At 33.3% G+C, this 19,581-nt stretch overlaps 1 protein-coding gene across 1 annotated transcript in view; it reads right to left on the reverse strand.

The window, feature by feature from the left end:
- Positions 1-19,220, reverse strand: part of SLC4A7 (solute carrier family 4 member 7) — a 46,463-nt gene extending 27,243 nt beyond the window's left edge. The window contains exons 1-10 of the mRNA XM_015811708.1: positions 19,082-19,220; positions 18,541-18,701; positions 17,440-17,628; positions 15,707-16,045; positions 10,688-10,803; positions 6,976-7,133; positions 5,500-5,587; positions 3,775-3,921; positions 2,873-2,976; positions 1,564-1,738 (exon numbers count right to left, since the gene is read on the reverse strand). Of these exons, the coding sequence (XP_015667194.1) occupies positions 1,564-1,738; positions 2,873-2,976; positions 3,775-3,921; positions 5,500-5,587; positions 6,976-7,133; positions 10,688-10,803; positions 15,707-16,045; positions 17,440-17,628; positions 18,541-18,701; positions 19,082-19,137 (1,533 nt within the window). The 5' untranslated portion in view covers positions 19,138-19,220. The remainder of the gene's footprint in view (positions 1-1,563; positions 1,739-2,872; positions 2,977-3,774; positions 3,922-5,499; positions 5,588-6,975; positions 7,134-10,687; positions 10,804-15,706; positions 16,046-17,439; positions 17,629-18,540; positions 18,702-19,081) is intronic.
- Between the last annotated feature and the right edge of the window lie 361 nt (positions 19,221-19,581).

Below are 19,581 nucleotides of genomic sequence, written 5' to 3' on the forward strand. Positions count from 1 at the left end.
GATAATATAACATATACATCTAAAGGTGTCCAGGTATATAACAAATTTAGTAAAATTCAAAGTACTGATATTGTCCTAGACAGCAAAGTTAACTTTTCAATATATACGAAAATAAGTTTAAGGACTACAAGGACGTATATTTTAAATTCCAAAATGGGATAGGTATCCATTTTGTAGAAGGGGGGTATGCTCTTTTATTTATAAAAGCTATCCATTCCAAAAACTGCAGGGGGGGCATAACAATAATGTAATGAGCAAAGCCAAATTTTATACCTTCTTTGCGAATTTGAAACGTATCCATTAAGTAAATGTATTAATTAAGCTGTATGGAAGTTGATATAACTAAGTGGTCCTCTATTTCGCTCCCAAATGTGAAAAGTCCTATAGCCAAAGTTCTGCTATATGGCTGCCAAATTTTATCAAAGCAAACTGAGAATGTTCTAGAGATGATAAAAATGTAATTCAGGACAACATATGACTCAAAAGCCATAGGTTTTTCCACCCTGTGCATAGAAGAATACATTTATACTGGCATATTATATGCCATAACATCTTCAAAAAGTAGTTACAAGTGCCAGTTACAAACTAAAATGCTGAGCACAAGTAACTTATATTCAGTTATTCCATTAATTTATATATTCAGTTAATTCATTAATTTGAGAGCTAGGATAAACCAACTGTTATTATGGCTGATACACTTGAAATTATCATGAAAATATAATAGTTGACCAAACTTGTTAGAGTTCACATTCAAATTTTCCTCAGAAATATATTTTTCCTCTGGCAATAGAAAACAAATATTTTAAAACTAAACTAGGTGTTACATACATGCATTCAAATCCAATTATTTCTTTAGAGTAAATCAGATTTAAGAGAATTATTCTGTGTGGAGAACCCGTAGGAAAGGATGTTTTATCATTTTTCTGCCATCTTTTCTCCACTGCTATATCCCCAGAAACATTCAAGCCTGGACTTGGGTAGGTGGGGAAGGAAAGATAGTGGTAAATGGTTTTCACACCAAATGAAATATGATAGGGAAATTCATGATAGAGAAAGGATAAATAATTCTCATATCTCTTTTTGAAAGTTTTTCTCTAACAAAAAGAATAATTTGAATTTTGTTACATGCATGTGTGCATGACATTTAGTTTAGGTCAGAATGCTGAATTTTTATTTACAAAACATTTTAAAATCATATTTTTATTTTATTATTTCACAAAAGAAACAAGATCTCTGACTTAGCATTCTTGAATATATTATGAAGATGTAACAAACATTGTTTTCCCATTAGGTTAAGGCCTTTTAAAAACATACACAATGAAAGTTGTTTCTCGGACCATGAAACAGATTCATCAAGGCAGGATAATTTTTACCTTAACTGTGCATCTCCTCCTGTTCTCCATTTTTTCCACATATTTGAGAAACATGTATTATTGGGCAGGGCTAGTCAAAAAGATGTTGATAAAAGTCTTCAAATAAAAGTAGAAATAAAGGAGACAAATGAACACAGTCACTTGCCTCTGAAAAGCTAAAATCCTGGCTACTACCATTCTTTGTACTCACTATTCTGCCTTCTGTAGCTTCTCCAAGGAGCCCTCCAAAAGTGATTACAGGAGACATACAGGCACAGTATAGGAAAAGAATCGAGGCCAGACACTGCAGACTTAATGCATCCTTGAAGTCACTCAAGAAAAAAGATGTTTTCCTTTTGATGTCAAGTATCAAACCACCAAAAAGCCTAAATAGGTGAGATGAAACTCATCAAACTGTACTCTATAGGACTCCAGAATGTTTAAAACTATGGGACACACAAGACTGATAGTGCAGATTTTTAGCATAAATTAGCCTTATATTCCAAACCTATTGACAATACAGATGCAAACATTCCAATTTCATCTATACATTCTCAGTTGAGTGAACTGATATTCTGGTTTATGTATTTTAATGCTAAAGTATCTATTGTTAGTCTCTGGGGTTTGTCTTAAATGAAAACATTTTCAGGTCATCAACTTCTGCATTCAGTACCAAGTTTTGTGCATGTACGCTGGTTGCGGTGAATAGTAATATATGCCTTGAGTAATTTTAAAATCGACTTATATACAATCCTGGTATTTAATATTAACTATATTTTTAAAGATATAGGAAGCTAGCTGCAAGTATTTGTAAGCATTGTTTCATTGTTTATAAAATATTGAAAAAATTAATTTGGTGATTATAAAGTATTCTTTGAAAAAAAAACAGTTTAATTTTTTAAAAAGCTGAGTTACAATGCCCATTATTTTTATGTTTACACTTGAGAATGAAAAACAAAACAAAACAGATATTGATCCTGAGGAAGATGAAGAACTTTTGAGAGAAACTGAAATTTAAAATCTTCCATTTGTCAGGGTTATCTCTCCTTTAATAATGGTATTTAATTAAATTTTAGCCCATCTTTAAATTTTAGGCAACCATATGAAGACATTTCAATAGAATTTAGCTTAATAAAGATATTAGCCTTTTTCTTTTTTCTGTTGTAACTGCAAAGATTGGGAGCTTACACAACATCTGTACAATTTTCACATGTGAGAAATCTCTATAAGTGCTCTTTACTGCAATATTTTGAATATCTAGCTTCGTACAAGCAATTTTTGACTTCAAATTATTTTTATCTTCATAATCTGGTTTCAGACGTTGTTTTAAAACTTCACTATAGTCCCTGGAGCCTACTAAAGAATACTTCTACTGTATTAAGAGACTAAAATAGACCATTAGCTAGGAATCAAGCATATTTATGTAGAAATTTTAATCCATGGCATTTTATAAATTTTTAAAGCAACAATAATTTAGATTTTACACTTATATTGTTATAACTGAAGTAAATTCTACACACCTTCCAGTTCTCTGTAATTCAGGTCCAGCATGATGACCTTCTTCGTTAAGGGGTTCTCCAGGAGAAGCAGCTCCATTTGGAAATTTAGGAATCTTCCTCTTTTCCTATATTTAACATTAATCTGTCAAATGATTTTTGCCTTTAAATCATGATAAAGTTATTATTCTTAGTATTTGTTCCTTGGTAGAAGGGTCTGCTTGTTTTAAATTATGTTTTATCTAGTTAATATAGCAAAGCTATCAATGTATGATCTGAGGAAGGGTTTTGTTTTTCAACCAGCATATAACAATAATTAGAAATCAGAAGAAATAACTAGCCCTCAGTCAATGATCCAAGGAAAACTAGAAGCTGGGTCTGCCATTACTAGTCCAGCATTTTAGCTACTACACTATGCTCACTCTCAAAGTCATACTGCAGTAACAAGCATAATTTCAAGCCATCTTCTTCCCATCTATATTAGTCTTCCAGACTAACTATATAATACAGTGTTCTTCCAAACCAGAGTTGTATTTTTAAAATGCTAATCTATTAACTCTTTACTCAGAAATAATTTCCAATAATTAACACAATACTGTATTAATAATAGCTTGTTTAAATCAATCGTAACTAGATTGTCTAAGTTAGGTATAGTGAATATATCAAACTGTGGATGTGTCATAAATTATATGTGATAGCCACTCCTATTCACTAAATTGTCTAAAAGCTATAAAATAATGTCTTCCTTTCTTTTTGCTTTTGAATCTTTTTATAGGACAAAAACAATACTATGAATTTGATCTCGCAATTTCATCACCTTGTTACTTCGTTGCAAATTTATTTTTCAGGTTGGTGATACAATCTTACTCAAATTTACCATATCATTATGCATTTTTAAAGGACTCTTCATTTGAAGAGAAACTTACCTGAGAAGGAACGCTCTTGGGTGGTTCAATTCTTATTGAAGGATCCCACTCGCCTGGAGGAAGAACAGTCACTTGATCTAAAAATTCATCAATTCCAGATAGTAGATCATTTCTGTCTTTGGCTTTATAAGCAACATCATGGAAAACCTTTTAAAAAAGGCATATAAATATGTATTTGATTTTTTGACACTACAGAACTCTTTACTAAGAAGTACAAAACATGACTAATATAGCTGAAAGACCAAAATGAAGAATTAGTTTAATAAACCTCCATTAAAATATTAACTTATAAACACATTGGGTTTTCTGAATGAGGCTCCCACTATTGGCTGGACCCATTTTGCCTCTGCCCATCTGCCTCAGCCTATTTACAGCCAGCTTTCCTCCTCCACTAACCCTCCCCCGGCCATTTTCCCTAGCCAATGGGCTCCTAGCCCTCCGCCCCTCGCTCTTCGGCCTGGCCCATTCACCCAAGCAGTCTTTGTCCTGGGTGTTTTGTTCCTCAAGACAAGAAGCCGCATTATATGAAAGATGATTCATATTGTCTTCAATAATTGTTCAACTGCTATAGATTTAAAAGCCTAAAGGAAGAATCTATAATCTATGCAGATCTCAAGGAGAAAGCATTCTGCAACTAATTTCTAAAACCAAATTTTGTTAATATTCTTTCTAAAACACAGTTGCAAGAATAAATACTTGTCCCAAAAAAAGGAAAATAACTATTCATTATAGCATGCTTCTGCTCATTTATATAAAAAGCACTTAAAACCTGTGTGTGAGAAAAGGGCAGGATAGGATCAAGAATTAATGGATATTGAACAATGCACTGAATATGAAATGAAAATTATTAGAAGAAAATACTTCAAGGTAATTTGGGCATATAGTCAAATGATATACATTGCACAGCAAAACAATAAAAATGAATTAGTTAAATGAAAGAGAAGATTAAAAACAAAAGAAAAGGACAATGTACAAAGAAGTCCATGCATGTTATAGAAAAAAAGGTTAGTTCACAAGGGCAAAGATATAGAGAGATATGAAGAACAGCATTGGTATAAACTACATGAGGTAGTCCTCAACTTACAATAGTTCATTTAGTGACTGAAGTTACAATAGAACTGAAAAAAGTGATTTATGATCATTGCAACATCCCCATGGTCATGGGATCAAAATTCAAATGCTCGGCAACTGATTCATATTTATAACAGTTGCATGTACCGGGATCATGTGATCACCTTTTACAACCTTCTGACAAGCGAAGTCAATGGGGAAGCCAGATAACTTAACAACTGGATTACTAACTTAACAATTGCAGTGATTCACTTATCAAATGTGACCAGAAAGGTTGTAAAATGGGGCAAAACTCAATCAACAACTGTCTCTTTTAGCAACAGAAATTTTGGGGTCAATTGCGGTTATAAATTGAGGACTATATATAATTCAATTTCTTTTCTTATTATATTCTTTTAATTTAACATCCCAAAAATGAGGGATATATCCAGCTGCTTCTTCAAATACCAACAAAGAAGTTGAGCTGAATAAAATGGAGAAACACAGATGGGACCTCATCTCTGCATGTGCCAAAGAAAGGCATAATGCATTTAATATGTGTACATAAGATGACATACTCTACAATTATAAATTTAAGTTAATTATAAAAATGCATATTGACTTCAGCCTATTTTAAATAATTTTAGGGGGTATTTGGTAAATGGCAGTACTCACATCATCAGTCATGAGTGTTGCTATTGATCGACCAATTTCATGATACTGAGGTGCTTTACCTGCTGGTCCCAGCAACAGAAAAAGGAAACTGTGGAATTATGAAAATGGATTGCAAAGTCAAATATTATAGCAGGAATTCAATAATATCTGTCAATGACAACTAGAATTTTTACTATTGAATAATAGCACATATAACAACAACAACTAGAAATTATATAGTTGCATTCACAATGCTTTTGACTACAATGAGTATAATGGGTTGGAAATTTCTTAATCCAATGTTACTGGATGGTAATGACACTATACGTTTTCATCTAGAAAATTGTGCCAAACATTTTATGTAATTCACACTGGTCTAATTCATTTTCCCTTCTATTAAAATAACAATATAGCTATCAGAATTTATCTCAAAATTATTACAAAATTCTATTTTGTCTCTGCTGGCAGGATAAGAGGATAAAATTGGCATTCCAATTTTTTAATATCAAAATTAATACTATTTTTGTAATATATTGTCTCATTTTAATATGTATTTGAAATATCTTAGAAGATAATTTGCCTTAAAATTGGAGTTGCAAAATATGAGCCAAACTGATTATTACTAGACATGATGATTGTCACAATCAAATATTCATACTCAAATCTCAAAACCTATCATGGAAACTTGGACAGCAATTAGTCAGTAAAGACCTTGACACTGATAGCATAGCACTAGGAGAGGACTAACCCAGATCTATTTAATTTAGTGTCTGATCCAGTACAATGCCCCTTTGGCTTTAATGTCCCAAGGAAAATCTGGACAGTGCTCAGCCAGATTTGAATCCAACTGTGGCAGGTGCCAATATTGGAAATATAAATGAGAGCTGTTGATAATCCTGACTATAACTATGGAAACATCCCACAAACTTTACATCATATTGTGATGGAATGCCCCCTCAGAAGGTTCTCTGGATCCCTGCATGAAATACATCATCTTGAGGGCAATATTTCTCAATGACTAAACATCTTAGATATCTGGCCATAGGAGTAACCATCCCAGTACCTGCTCATACATAATTTAATTTTATTCATAATTTAATCATCATTTATGTTGTATTTTTAAATTGGTTCACTGCTCTGATATCTTATATTTTGATACATATTTCATATGTTGTTTTGGTGAATGTTTATGCATTATGCTGTATTCTGTTATGCCATGCAAAATACTAATAATAATCTGAAAGTTATTTTAAGTTTAATTTTCTGCACTTGCCACTGAAGAAAACTCAAATATTAAGAGCAAGTATGAACTATGAAGTTAAAGAGATGTTAAACCAACATAAGATAAAATCTGCATACAAGATATTAAACCAGCATGATAAACCCACAACAAAGAGACAGCAGCCTCTTTTTTCTTTCTAAGAAAAAAAAATTGCATCACATAATATATATTAAAAATAATACAGAGAGTTTTATTACATTATATTTTTATTTTACCGTGTAGGAACAGGAACCTCTGTGAGACCAGTGAGAAGCACAGCTGGAGACAGCCTCACAAAAGCAATAATCGGTCTCTCCAAAAAAGCCACTTCTCCAACAAGCACATTTGATGCCTCTGCACCTATTGGAATCTTCCTCATAAAGTTCATATCCACCTATTTTCAAAGAATGGTTAATAGTATATTAATGTATTCTAAAGCATTTTGAAACTGACATTTACAAATAAGTGACAGGTTGCAAGCAAAATATATTGTATTATTACAGTGTGATGTATGTTATGAAGTTTAATAACAATTTAATTTAACCATACATACAAATGCTGTGTTTCATAACTATGTCAAAATATACAATCACAAAAACTCATTAAAATTATATCTTGGGAATAAAATTGTTTTATATTAAATAACTACAAATTCCACCAAATCAAGGTAATTATATACACAATTGCTTCGTTTTATAAATTCAATATAAAAAAATATTTATGGAGAATTAATTCTTTATATAGTAGTGTTGTTCAAATTACCCATGGGAACTGTGTATATAATTATAAAAATTCACCAACATTATAGCATTGTACAAACTATTGGCTCACATAAAGACAGAAACACAAAAATCACTGAAACCAACACACCAGTTACACAGCTATCCAGAAAAAAAAAACACTTACAGCTGGCCTCTTGAGTCCCACACCAAGTGTGCCACAACTACAGTGCCAGGAGGCAGAATCCTGCCCAACAGGAGACAAGGCAGGTGCAGAGAAGAACAGGCCAAGTAAAAATATAAAAACTGTGACAGAGGAGCTAGAATAATGGCATTTGCCATGATTAAACTATTATATATATTTGTTTTGTTAAGAGAACTTTTAAGTAAGATTACATCATTTTTCTGAATTATATATTGGAACCAAAACATTGAAAGGAGCAATACTATATTATAAATTATACAAATAATAACTTTATTACAGGTTAGCATTATTTACACTAAAGCAGCGGTCCCCAACCTTTTTGGCACTAGGGACCAATTTTGTGGAAAACAATTTTTCCACAAATGAGGGGTAATAGTTTCAGTTTTGTTCACTCGCCTGATACTCAACTCCAGCTGTGCGGCCTAGTTCCTAACAGGCCACAGACCTGGAGTACCTCCAGTACTTCAAGGGTTGGAGACCTCTGCACTAGAGGAAGCAATTCTGTGTAGATAATTCCATAAAAAGGGAAACATATGGGTTTTAATTCTGTACTTGGGCCTTCAACCTACAATAGTCTAAACTCTGAGGTTCTACCCTACTTATAGTTCTAAATGCACTTTATTCCTATTATACCTGGAAATCACACTGTTACCTGAGGTACTCCATTCAGGATTCTGTATGTACATCTAAAATGGGCCCATGTCTATGCTACAGCAGAGTTTTAATGACATGGTAAGGACTCTTCTATAAATCTTATAGCCCACTATCCTGAATGTAAAAATAAATGATCTTAGTATTACACAAGCATATGCAGGTAGTCCTTGACTTACAAATATTCATTCAGCAACTGTTTGAAATAACAATGACACTGAATGAAGGGACATATAACCAGTGCTAAGTTATGGTGTTGCTATGCCTCCATAGCCACATAATCATGATCTGGGCTCTTGGCAACCCATTCGCATTTACAATGGCTTACCAAGCCCTCTGCAATCGTGTGATCACTGTTTGCAAATCATCAGGGAAGCTGACAGTGTTAGGTGACAAGCTGCTTTCTTTTTCTCTTTTTCTCTAGCCCAGGGGCAGCAGGGCAGCAACATGCTGTATAGTGCACCTCCTATCTGTCCTATAGCAACATGTATAGTGCACCTCCTATCTGTCCTGTTCCAGGCTAGAGAAAAAGACCTTCTAATTTTCTAGCTCATGCCAAGGAGTAGAGCAGCTGCCTACCCTTTTTCAGGAAGCAGTTCTCTCTCTCTCTGTTCAACCTACCTATGTGATTGCTTAGTAGCCACATTTGAGATGGTCAGGACAGCGGCTATTGAGGAAGACGATCACATGGATGCCTTGCTTAATGACTGCAACATTTTACAACTGTAATGAGCAGACTCTATTACAGTCATAATTTATGGGCTATCTATATAATAACAATTTTATTATGCATCAGAATATGCCTGGACAAATCATGAATGTATTTCTCTAGAAATTAAATATATATATAAATATAATGAATCTTTAAAATAGAAAACAACTTTACTACCACTAATTATTAACAGCAGTACGGAATATATCACAGTATTTGAAAAAGCATTTGAAAAGTGTTGTTTTAACCTGGAAATCTTACGAAATCTGATAGGAATAGTTTCAATTAAAAGCGTGCAAATGAGGTGAGATTGTGATTTATTCTTATCATAAATGTTTTATTATAATTTATCCTCTAGTAAGCCACCATGAATTTGGATGATTTGATAGCATAGGTATTTAATCAATAACAGCAACAATAGCACAAGATCCATACATACATTTCTACAATTTATCTCAATTCACATTTGTTGCCCACCCTAATTATGTCCCTCACATGGTAATCAGGGGGGGAAAAGGAAGCTGCAGCATAAAAGAAAACATAGTAAACCTCAATTCTGCAAGATGAGTTGTGCTTGTGCTGTTGCTTTTAACTATTATGGCTACTGAACAACAACAACATTAAATGAAATACTATTAAAATAGCAAATTATCTTGAAAGACATTTATAACCTTTTACAACATGGATTTTTTCAGACAAGTTAGACTAGAGCTTTTATGAAGTGCCACATAACCATTTTATCAATTTATTTGTGATATATCAAGCCTCCAGTTTAAGGCTTCAAAGCAGTATACTAGCATTCCTTCCATTATTTTCTCCAAAACAACTTAGAGAGATAGTGTGGGTTGAAAAGGTATAACTGATCAAAAATCACCCACTGAATTTCCATGGTAGACTACTCAGAATGCACTGAATGCTAATTCAGGATTTCTACCCAGTCAGACTTCAGATCTTTAACACTTTTTTCCCACACCGTTACTGTCTTTGAAGAGGAACCTTAGAGACTGCTGCATGTTTAGTTACCACAGAGGTGGATTCTTCTCTATATCGCTACTGGCCCATTCTAGTAAGTCAACCACATCAGTCTGGAATCTTCCACTCACCAACCTAACCCTGACTCCACCTTCCTCTCCATCCTCTTTCACGTATCCCACTGTACTCAATAGATTCTCAGCTTACAATGAATAAAATAAAATGATAGTTTAAGAAATTATATAGAATTTATCACATATGTGATAAATAAAATAACATAACATAATAATAAAAGTGGCACAGCCTGTGTATGTAAGTATGTACAAATGTTAGTCTTGAATCTTGGTGATTTACCTGGACAAGCTCTTGAAGTTTTCTTAGCAATATTTTCAGAAATGTTTTAAAGTGATTAATCCAAAGTTATACAGTTGCCTTCATACTTAAAGTGGAACTAGAACTTAATCCCCTGATTTCTGGTGTTTTTAAGCACTATATCAAAGTGTCCCTAACTGATCCTCTATTTTCAGGTAATTATTAAAATATATCTGTAGTTGTACCTAATTTATTCTAGAACTTTATTTTAGAGATTATATTATATAATACAAGTACAAACAAGTAGATTCTGAAGAGAAAAGCGAGCTTCCATAAAATGCACAAAACTGTGTTCTCTAAAAGCTTAAAAACTTTACCTTGCTGAAGTCAACGGTACTGTTTTCTCTACTCCCTCCTGTTCCACTAATTTTAAATTCTCCACTTTTTCCAATATCCAAATTACCAGGTGCAGATTGTGGTGATGCTAAGAGCCCTACAATTAGAATAAAGAAGTGTATTTAAAATTACATTGCCTAGAAATAGGCATAATTACATAACAACAATGACAGCTTTCTAAAAGCAAATGTGAAAGTTAATAAACAAAAAGTGCATTAGTACCAAAATTGCCAAACAAGTTATTTTTTCTGGAAAACAATGAAAGCTTATTAAGTGTTAAAATTAGCTATTACCTAAATGATGGCCTTTTGCAAAATTCACCAAAAAGGTATTATTTTTAAATTTTAAAATGTGCACCTAACCACCAATATGGATCATACAATTATAAGAATGTCATATTTTACTGGAAATCCCTGGAACAATCACAAAATAAAGGAAAATGTACCTTAGAATACTTAAATAAATCTATATGGCAGTGAACCATTAGAAAGTTAGCAATCATCCATTAGTGCAGCCCTAAAGCAAGAAAACTTTTTAAAGTAGGATCTGAGCCATGATCCAAACAATTCATTTATCCATAAGCAAAGATTCCTAAGTTTGAATTAGGGGTGGGTTATTGTTTTACTCTTTATATTAGGGTTTTATATTTTGTAAGCCACCTAGAGTCATGGAAAGTGAGTGGGTGGCCATATAAATTCCCTAAACAAACAAACAAAAAAATATTTTTATAATGATAAGCAATACATAAAATTCCATTTAAATGGTTGCTTACTTTTTATTTTAGTTTTACTTATTTGTATCCTGCCTTTATTATTTTTATAAATAGACAACATATCCAACACATCTTCCTCCTGCTATTTCCCCACAACAACAACCTATAAGGTGAGTTGGGTCTAGAGAGAGTGACTGCCCAAGGTCATCCAGCTGGCTTTCATGGCCAAAATAGGGAAATATGTACATTATCCTGAAAGCAGAATGTTGCAGAAGACCCCAAAATGTTCTGTTTCTCCTTTGGACCCTACCATTCTAGCCAAATATTAGTTTTTGTACAAGTTTAGAATTATAAACTGTAGGTTAATCCTCAAGAGGAAAATTATTCATTATATTCATTATATCAATCTTGTGTAACAAATCTATGATGTAATTGTTTTACACATCAGAATGAAAAATATGACAAATTTTTTATCATTTAAAATAGGAGTAGGAAATCTGCAGTTTTCCATATATTGTTCAGCTACAATGCCCAGGAGCTGTGGCCAATATGGCCAATGCTACATATGAGAAATATAGTTCAACATTTAAAGGCCAAGGAGACTCAAACCTAGCAGAGGCCAATATGTAATATGAACATATGTAATTTTGAGGTGATGAACTGAATATATTAGAATATAAAACTTTGTGATATCATGACCTCCTAAAAAAGTAAATGAATTTATGTGATCCCCTCCTATGAATAAAGCTGTTAGATTGCACTTTAGTCTGGCTCCTATTGTCAAGAGTACTTGTTCTGCCTGAATAGATCCAAGAGACATCCAATGTTGGATGACTGGACCAGTGTCAACAGCTCAGAGAATACTCACACATCCAGACAGAGAAAAAGCAAGTACCACCATAGTACTGGTACATACCTTTTAAAAAAGTATAAAATGAATATATACAGTCTCAGCTATCTACTTCAGTGTGTTTCTGACTTGATTTTAGAATTAATATTCTTGGTAAATGAATTATAGCAGAGATGGAATAGAATCTACTGAAATTCTGTAATACTGTTGTAATGCTGCCTTGACCTCTTAAAATAAAATATGAGATATTATCTAACAAGTAAATAAATAGCAACTGATCTGGAAAGGAATTTATCAAGGCTCATAAACATTTTAATTCCATCACACTCAAATTACTAAAATAAGCTTCACCTTATTCAGTACTTCAGTAGTTGATACTCTATTACTTTATGAATGACACTACTTTCTGCCCTGTTTTCAAACCCATTTCTAGATAATAGCTGTTTTTTTTAACATAACAAAGGTATATAATCTATTAAAGGCAGAATATTAAAATATATCTTTCTTGCACTACAATTAACAATCCTTGACTTAGTAGTCCTTGACTTAGGACCATAATTAGCCCAAAATTTCTGTTGTTAAGTGAGACATTTGTTAAGTGAGTTTTGATCCATTTTAGACATACTTTTCCACAGCAGTTACTAGAAACTCAAAGCCCAAATGAATGTGAAACATTAAATGTCTCAAATGATAGCACTCATTCAAGATAAAAACAAAAATCAAAGAGCAAAAGAAAAAAAAGTGAACGGTTTCCTTGTTATCTTAATATGCTTGAGAATCTATTAGCAAGTAAATAGCAAGAACACAATCAAACTTCAAGTACATGTATAAACCTTAAATCAACTTTATAAAGCCTATCATAGGAAATGTGAAACAGAGATGCAATTTCAAGCACTTAAAGGCATACAACTGGTAATCAAGTCTTCCTATTAATTCCTGGTGCATGGGTGTGACAGGTTTCACCATGATATAACTAGTACTTGTCATGCAGCAACCAAACATCCTGGTGTAAACAGAGAGAAATGCATATATCATATAAAGATTTTCTCTGTCCAGTCGTGTCCAACTCTAGGGGGCAGTGCTCATCTCCATTTCAGATGAGGGAGCCAGCATTGTCCGAAGATACTTCTGTGCTCATGTGGCCAGCATTATATGCCAAGGCACATGGAACGCATTACGTTCCCACCAAAGTGGTACCTATTTATCCACTCGCATTTGCATGCTCTCAAACAGCTAAGTTGGCAGGAGTTGAGGCAAGTAATAGGACCTAACCCTGTCACCCGGCACCGGATCTCAACTTTGGGCTGTCAGCTTTCAAGCTGACAAGCTCAGCACCTTTAACCACTGAGCCATTGCACTCCATAAATCACATATGGTTCTCTAAATATCACATTACTATAAGAGGAAAATCTTATATTAATCTCATTGTATCCCATGCTAAAATCAGATAGCACTATAAGTGTAGGATAAGTGAATATGTAAAACAGGAAATATATGCATATAGATCTCTACCTACAATCACAATGGAGCCTGCCCACTACAGTTATAAGTCATGACAGTTGTAAAATGGGTCACCCACATGATCACCCTGATTTTATTACATTTTTATGGCAGTCATTAAGCAAACACTGTGGTCATTAGGTGAACCAATTGTTTATTGTGGACTGATTTTGCTAAAACCAGAAACCAGTTTTCAGCAAAATGCTACAAAATCATGTTATCTGACTGTGGAATTCTGCAGATAGCTGTAAATGTGAGCTGTGCACCTGAAATGAAGTCATGAGACTCTGGCCCCCTCAGAGAGGGCACGCAACTTGGGTGTCCTCCTGGATCCACGGCTGACACTGGAAGACCATTTGTCGGCCGTGACCAGGGGGGCATTTTATCAGGTTCGCCTGATCTACCAGTTGCGCCCTTTTCTGGACCGGGATGCTTTGCGCACAGTCACTCAGGCTCTCGTCACCTCCCGCCTGGACTACNATTTTAAATAGGGAATAATTTTTAAAAAATTTTCAAAGATTTTAAATATGACACAGCTATTAATATATTTGCTTTTTAATTGGTTTTATAGGGGAAATGTTTTTTTGTGTTGTTTTTTAACATGCTGTGAGCCGCCCTGAGTCCCTCTGGGGAGAAGGGCGGCATAGAAGTTTAAATATAAATAAATAAATAAATAAATGTGACCACAGGGGCATCAGAACTTCAAAACCAGGTTATAAATAATCCTAGAAAAGTCTATTATAATTTCAAACAGCTGCCAAACAACTAGTCAACATGTCAATATGTGAGCATGCATGTATGTGTATGTTAAAGATTGGGAAAATAATTCAGTATCAATTAATTTTTTTTTGTAGATTTGTGGAAATCTATTTCTGGTTGAAATACAATTGCAATGTAATTATTATGAAAATGCATACCCTAATCTGCTCAAAAGATGTATAAACTGTTTCCTGTTCCTGTTTCCTCCTTCTTTAGCAATTTTAAACAACTTATATTACTTCATTATTCCTACATGATTTTTATAGCCTAATTATAATCATGATAACAAGAACAATGTTCATCTTTCAAAGCTATTCTGAAGGTTTCTTTAGCTAAAAGATAAAATGTTTTATATAACTAAAGAAATGGAAGAAAAAGATAACTTGAAACTGAATCAATGATTATGGTTAGATAGTCACATTTTAGCCAGAGTATTATTCTCTGGTACTAACAAATATGTATGCATGAAAAGTATAGGAATCCAAGAAAGAAGCATCATGCAAGAATTTTCCGTACCATATTCATACTACAAGAGTTAGGTCATCCCACAATTTATTTTTAGTGCCCAAGTAGGCTTGCAAGGTTTTCTTTCTATTTAAATATCTCTTTAATTGTTGTATTGCATAGTATAAAATATTCTGTATTCCCATTCAAAGTCTCATGTAATGCCAAAAGTAGCATTTTGTACTACTGCAATATTGAAATTAGGTAGAAATTTCACAACAGAGAGCATGATATTCGGGTTCTTAGTGTACCTTCCTTATGGGAATTAGAAGTTTTGAAAATAAGGAAAAGGCCACCATTTTGTAGTTTACAAATGTGTAACTTATTCCCCTCCTCGCCCCCCACACACCTTCTTTGTCTTTTAAAGCAGGAGCAGTTGCTGAATGAATTCATTTTGTTAAAAAACAAAAAAGTATGGAGAAATGTTCACACATGTAATTGCTTTCAATGTATTAATATTTATGTTAATATTAAGGATCAAATATTTTATCTATTTCAAAATACCAAATAAAGTTTTCCAAGAAAATATCACGCAAAAATAATGAGGCATGCAAACAAATAGCAGACTGATGTACAATTTATGGGTGCTAAAGCTGTGTGATTAAAAATTTTGCAGTGGGAGTGATTCAGCTGCAGAAAGCACCACACATGGATAATTTGAGTTCAAATAGTTGCCTGGTGTTATGTCACTATTTTCCTCTGTCCTCTTCTTGCTTTCCTGAGCTTCTAAATCTTCCTCAGGTGGATGAATTACTACTTTAGGGATATCATCATTAGAAGGAGACACCTCATGCTCAGTTGGCTGGAAATTTGTGGTTCCCTTGGAATCACACCTAGGACTGGAAGGTGGAGTGCTTTGTGGGGTAGGTAAAGGGGTTGTGCTCCTTGAGGCTGTTGGAGATCCAGGAAGAAGGTAATTGAGTAGAAGGGACAAACGATTCTCTCCTCTCAGGGAAATATTTGAGGCAGAGAGACCTGCTCGTAAAGAATGGCGGGAGGCTGAAAGGCCTTCCCCTGAGATAAAACAAATAAAGTGAGGAAAATATTCAGTAGAAACATGAAATCATATCATCTGATACTATAAAAGATTTTAAAGGCATAATTTCATAGGTGATAAGGTGAGATAAGCAAGTATTGAGGGCTAAGCAGAATTTTAGATGTTAAAAAAGTCAGCATATATTTCCACATAATGAACATTCAAAAGGCATATATAGATACAGTATATATAAAATTCATGATTACTTCAGTTCAAAAGTTTTGAAGAAAACGTCAGCACTGTATAAACCATTCACAGGGTTGATTTATGAATGGAATTCATCCTCCCCCAAATCACTGAATGTTAATGGTTTCTACAGCCCTAACCAGAATGCTATACTTATAATAGAAATCTATTTATTTTGAATATGCAATAAAATATTAAGATCCTTTCTTAATGCAAACTTCAGAAAATATGCAGTAAACAAAAACATGCATGTCTACATGAATAAGTAATTGACAACCAGTATTCTTATCACAACTATAAAAATGCATATGACAGTTCCAGACAGATGTAACCCCAGAGAAAGGAGAAATATTTAGATGAGCATCTTTTAAAGACCTGCATTTATTATTAGTTTCTAACTATAATGAACAATTCACTAGAAAGCAATCCAATTTCTGGTTAGCAATTTAGATCTTTAGACAGTTTATACCCAATTAAGCAACCTGAGAAAAGTAAATTCTTCAAAAGCCAACAAATTTGCAGCAGTTGGAATGAAAAATTCAGACAACACAGTTAAAATGAAAATTACCTGAAAGGATGAAAGACTTCCAGAATATCAGAAACTACTCCAAATGTGACAGGGACAGAGGGAGGAGCAATCAGTGAATAAGGGAGATACAACCTGTATATCCTATATTATATTTCTATAATAAATCATATACCTGACATATATAATATTCACAACTGCAAAACCAGGATGTCTTTTTAGGCAAAAAAAACCCCTTTTTTCTTCCAAGTTTGACTCTTTAATTAGTATTAAAGGAAAGCTAACTTCTATATTTGCGTTAACAAAAAACTGATTTTACTGAAAATGTTGACAGGAAGATGCAGAACACAAGGAGAAATAAGACATCACATATGTAACAAAATAGCCATAGCTTTGCTTTTACACATATCATGGTTTAAGGTACTAGAAAGACAAAACTATAAAATGAGTTCAGTGATACAATCATTTGCCCTAAACTTTCTGAGTTCAAAAGGTAATTTTGTATAACAAAATATAATTTTGTTTTCTGCACAACTGTTTTTACAATTATTATTTGCTGGGAAAGAATTCTGATCTTATTTTTTGCAGTGCTGACTTTTCTCACATCTCTGCATTATATTATTAAACAATAAAACAACAGGTTGCCACAACTTATCTCACCATTTCTTTCAAGCAAGAGAGGGTCAGAATGTTTCTTGCCTATATCTGCAAAGGATCGGACGAGGGGAATCCGATTACTAAACTTTTTTTCATTCTGATGATGATGTCTTTTCAGAAGGGCTTCTCTGACATTTTCTCTCATTGATTCATCAAGGTGGCCAGAAGCTATCATGTTATCCAATACCATGTCTACAAAGGAAAAATGAAATTTAAAATAAATATGAAAGATTGATATAATGGAGAGACATCTTCAACCCTTGGATATGTAGGAAATGTTTAATAAGACAGTATTAAACTGTTTAGGTCTAAATCATACCAAAAATGGCGTACACTTATGATTCTCTGTATTATCCAGCTGCGGGAATTTTGTAGGCATAGATTTTTCTTAGGGAATTTATTGTGTTTTCGTATTTTTAGGAAGTGTAGGGGGAAAAAAGAATAAAGAAAAAATATCCTGCATAATTCCACAATGCTACATCTACCCACTGCTGGCTGCTTGCCAAAGTTATTTTTCTACCCACTGCTGGCTGCTTGCCAAAGTTATTTTTCTCTATTCATAGGAAAAATAATCGCCAACTTCATTCCTGTTCTAGAAAATCTTTTTCTAGCCTAGGTGCCCTCTAGATGTTTAGAGTTCAATTCCCAGAATTTTCAGCAATAGTTAAGCTACTTCAAGAATTTAATTCACCCATCTGGAGCAAATCCAAATCAAAAAAAGCTACTTTGGATCATAATCATTGGTGTAAACCTAAAAATATTAGCTTAGTGGTGGTCTGTTAGACTTGACAGTCACTAGAGGAATGAAAGTGTGCTAGGTTAAAAAAAATATGATTTGAAAAAAGGAAGGCTTCTATCCTAAAAAAAGCTATCTTTAAAGCCATGAAAAAGATGGTGAAATACAAATGTCTATCTTAATTCATACCCTGCTGGGCTGCAACTAATAGGATTTTTAAATACCATTGCAATATTGTCAATGAACTCCAAACTAGAGCACATAATTCCTTTGTGATTTTTTGAAACCATAAGACACAAATATATTTAATTACTTTACAAAACATATAAAACACATTAAAATAAAATCTTAAGTAAAATGTATATGACCTGCTATTTCATCCAGCGAATTGGCTCTCATATCTAACATAACCGTTCCGTTTAAAATGCAACTTCTCAATTCAAATAAACTATGAAGAGACAGGGTAGCCACGTAAGGTTTGCTCCATCGCTCACCACCATCTTCAACATCTTCTTCAAACTTTAGCCATCTGCAATATACATAAGTATAATGAACAATAAATATGATCTATTCTTTTTCAGGTATAGGATACTTGTTTTTAAAGAAACTTACAGAGATCTATATTTGTCTATGCAGAATTAAAGTCCACACTTCAGTGGGACCAAGTGTAGGATTCCACTTTCATTTTACATGTTCATTTCCACAACATTTTTCAATGTTGCAAAATAACAGTGATTTTACAAAAATGTGAAAAAACCCAACTTAAGACAAAGCAGTAATATTTATAGCCAGAAGAAATATGCTTAAGAGTTTTGAAGCTTCAGTTACTTAATCACCTTCAAATATTCAAATGTATGCCATTTCTCTTGATTATAAATAAGAAGCAAAAGGAATTATCTTCCAAGTTACCTGGCAGTTTCTTTCCATTCATATTCTTCTCCTTCTCTAAAACAAAGTTCATCCATTTCAGTAAAAAGATCATGTGGAATGTGTTCTTCATCATCATCCTCTATACCAAGGATAAATTGCACTCTCTGGGATGGTGTGTCTTAATGAAAATTGAATTTGAGACACTTATTAAGTACATATCCACATTCGTATCCATATCAACACTGCTAATCATAAATTTATTTGTGAAAGAATGAGACAGAAAAACAGCAAATAAAAAGGCTATAGATATTGTTCTTATAAAACTATCATTAACAGTATTGTTGGATGTTTAGTTGCTCAGATCTCAATATAATGGTAAGTTATAATTCTGTAAAATGAATTACATATTATAAAAAAAACTAATTAAAAATTAATCAAACCATGACAAAACACAGTTCATACACTGGTTCAGTTCATGGATTTGTCTGCCCAAGTAGGTGACCTTATGAACAAAAATTGCTAATGTAAGCAGACATACT

Source organism: Protobothrops mucrosquamatus, unplaced genomic scaffold (genome assembly GCF_001527695.2).
Source record: "Protobothrops mucrosquamatus isolate PMUCROS unplaced genomic scaffold, P.Mucros_1.0 scaffold47, whole genome shotgun sequence".
NCBI lineage: Eukaryota > Metazoa > Chordata > Lepidosauria > Squamata > Viperidae > Protobothrops > Protobothrops mucrosquamatus.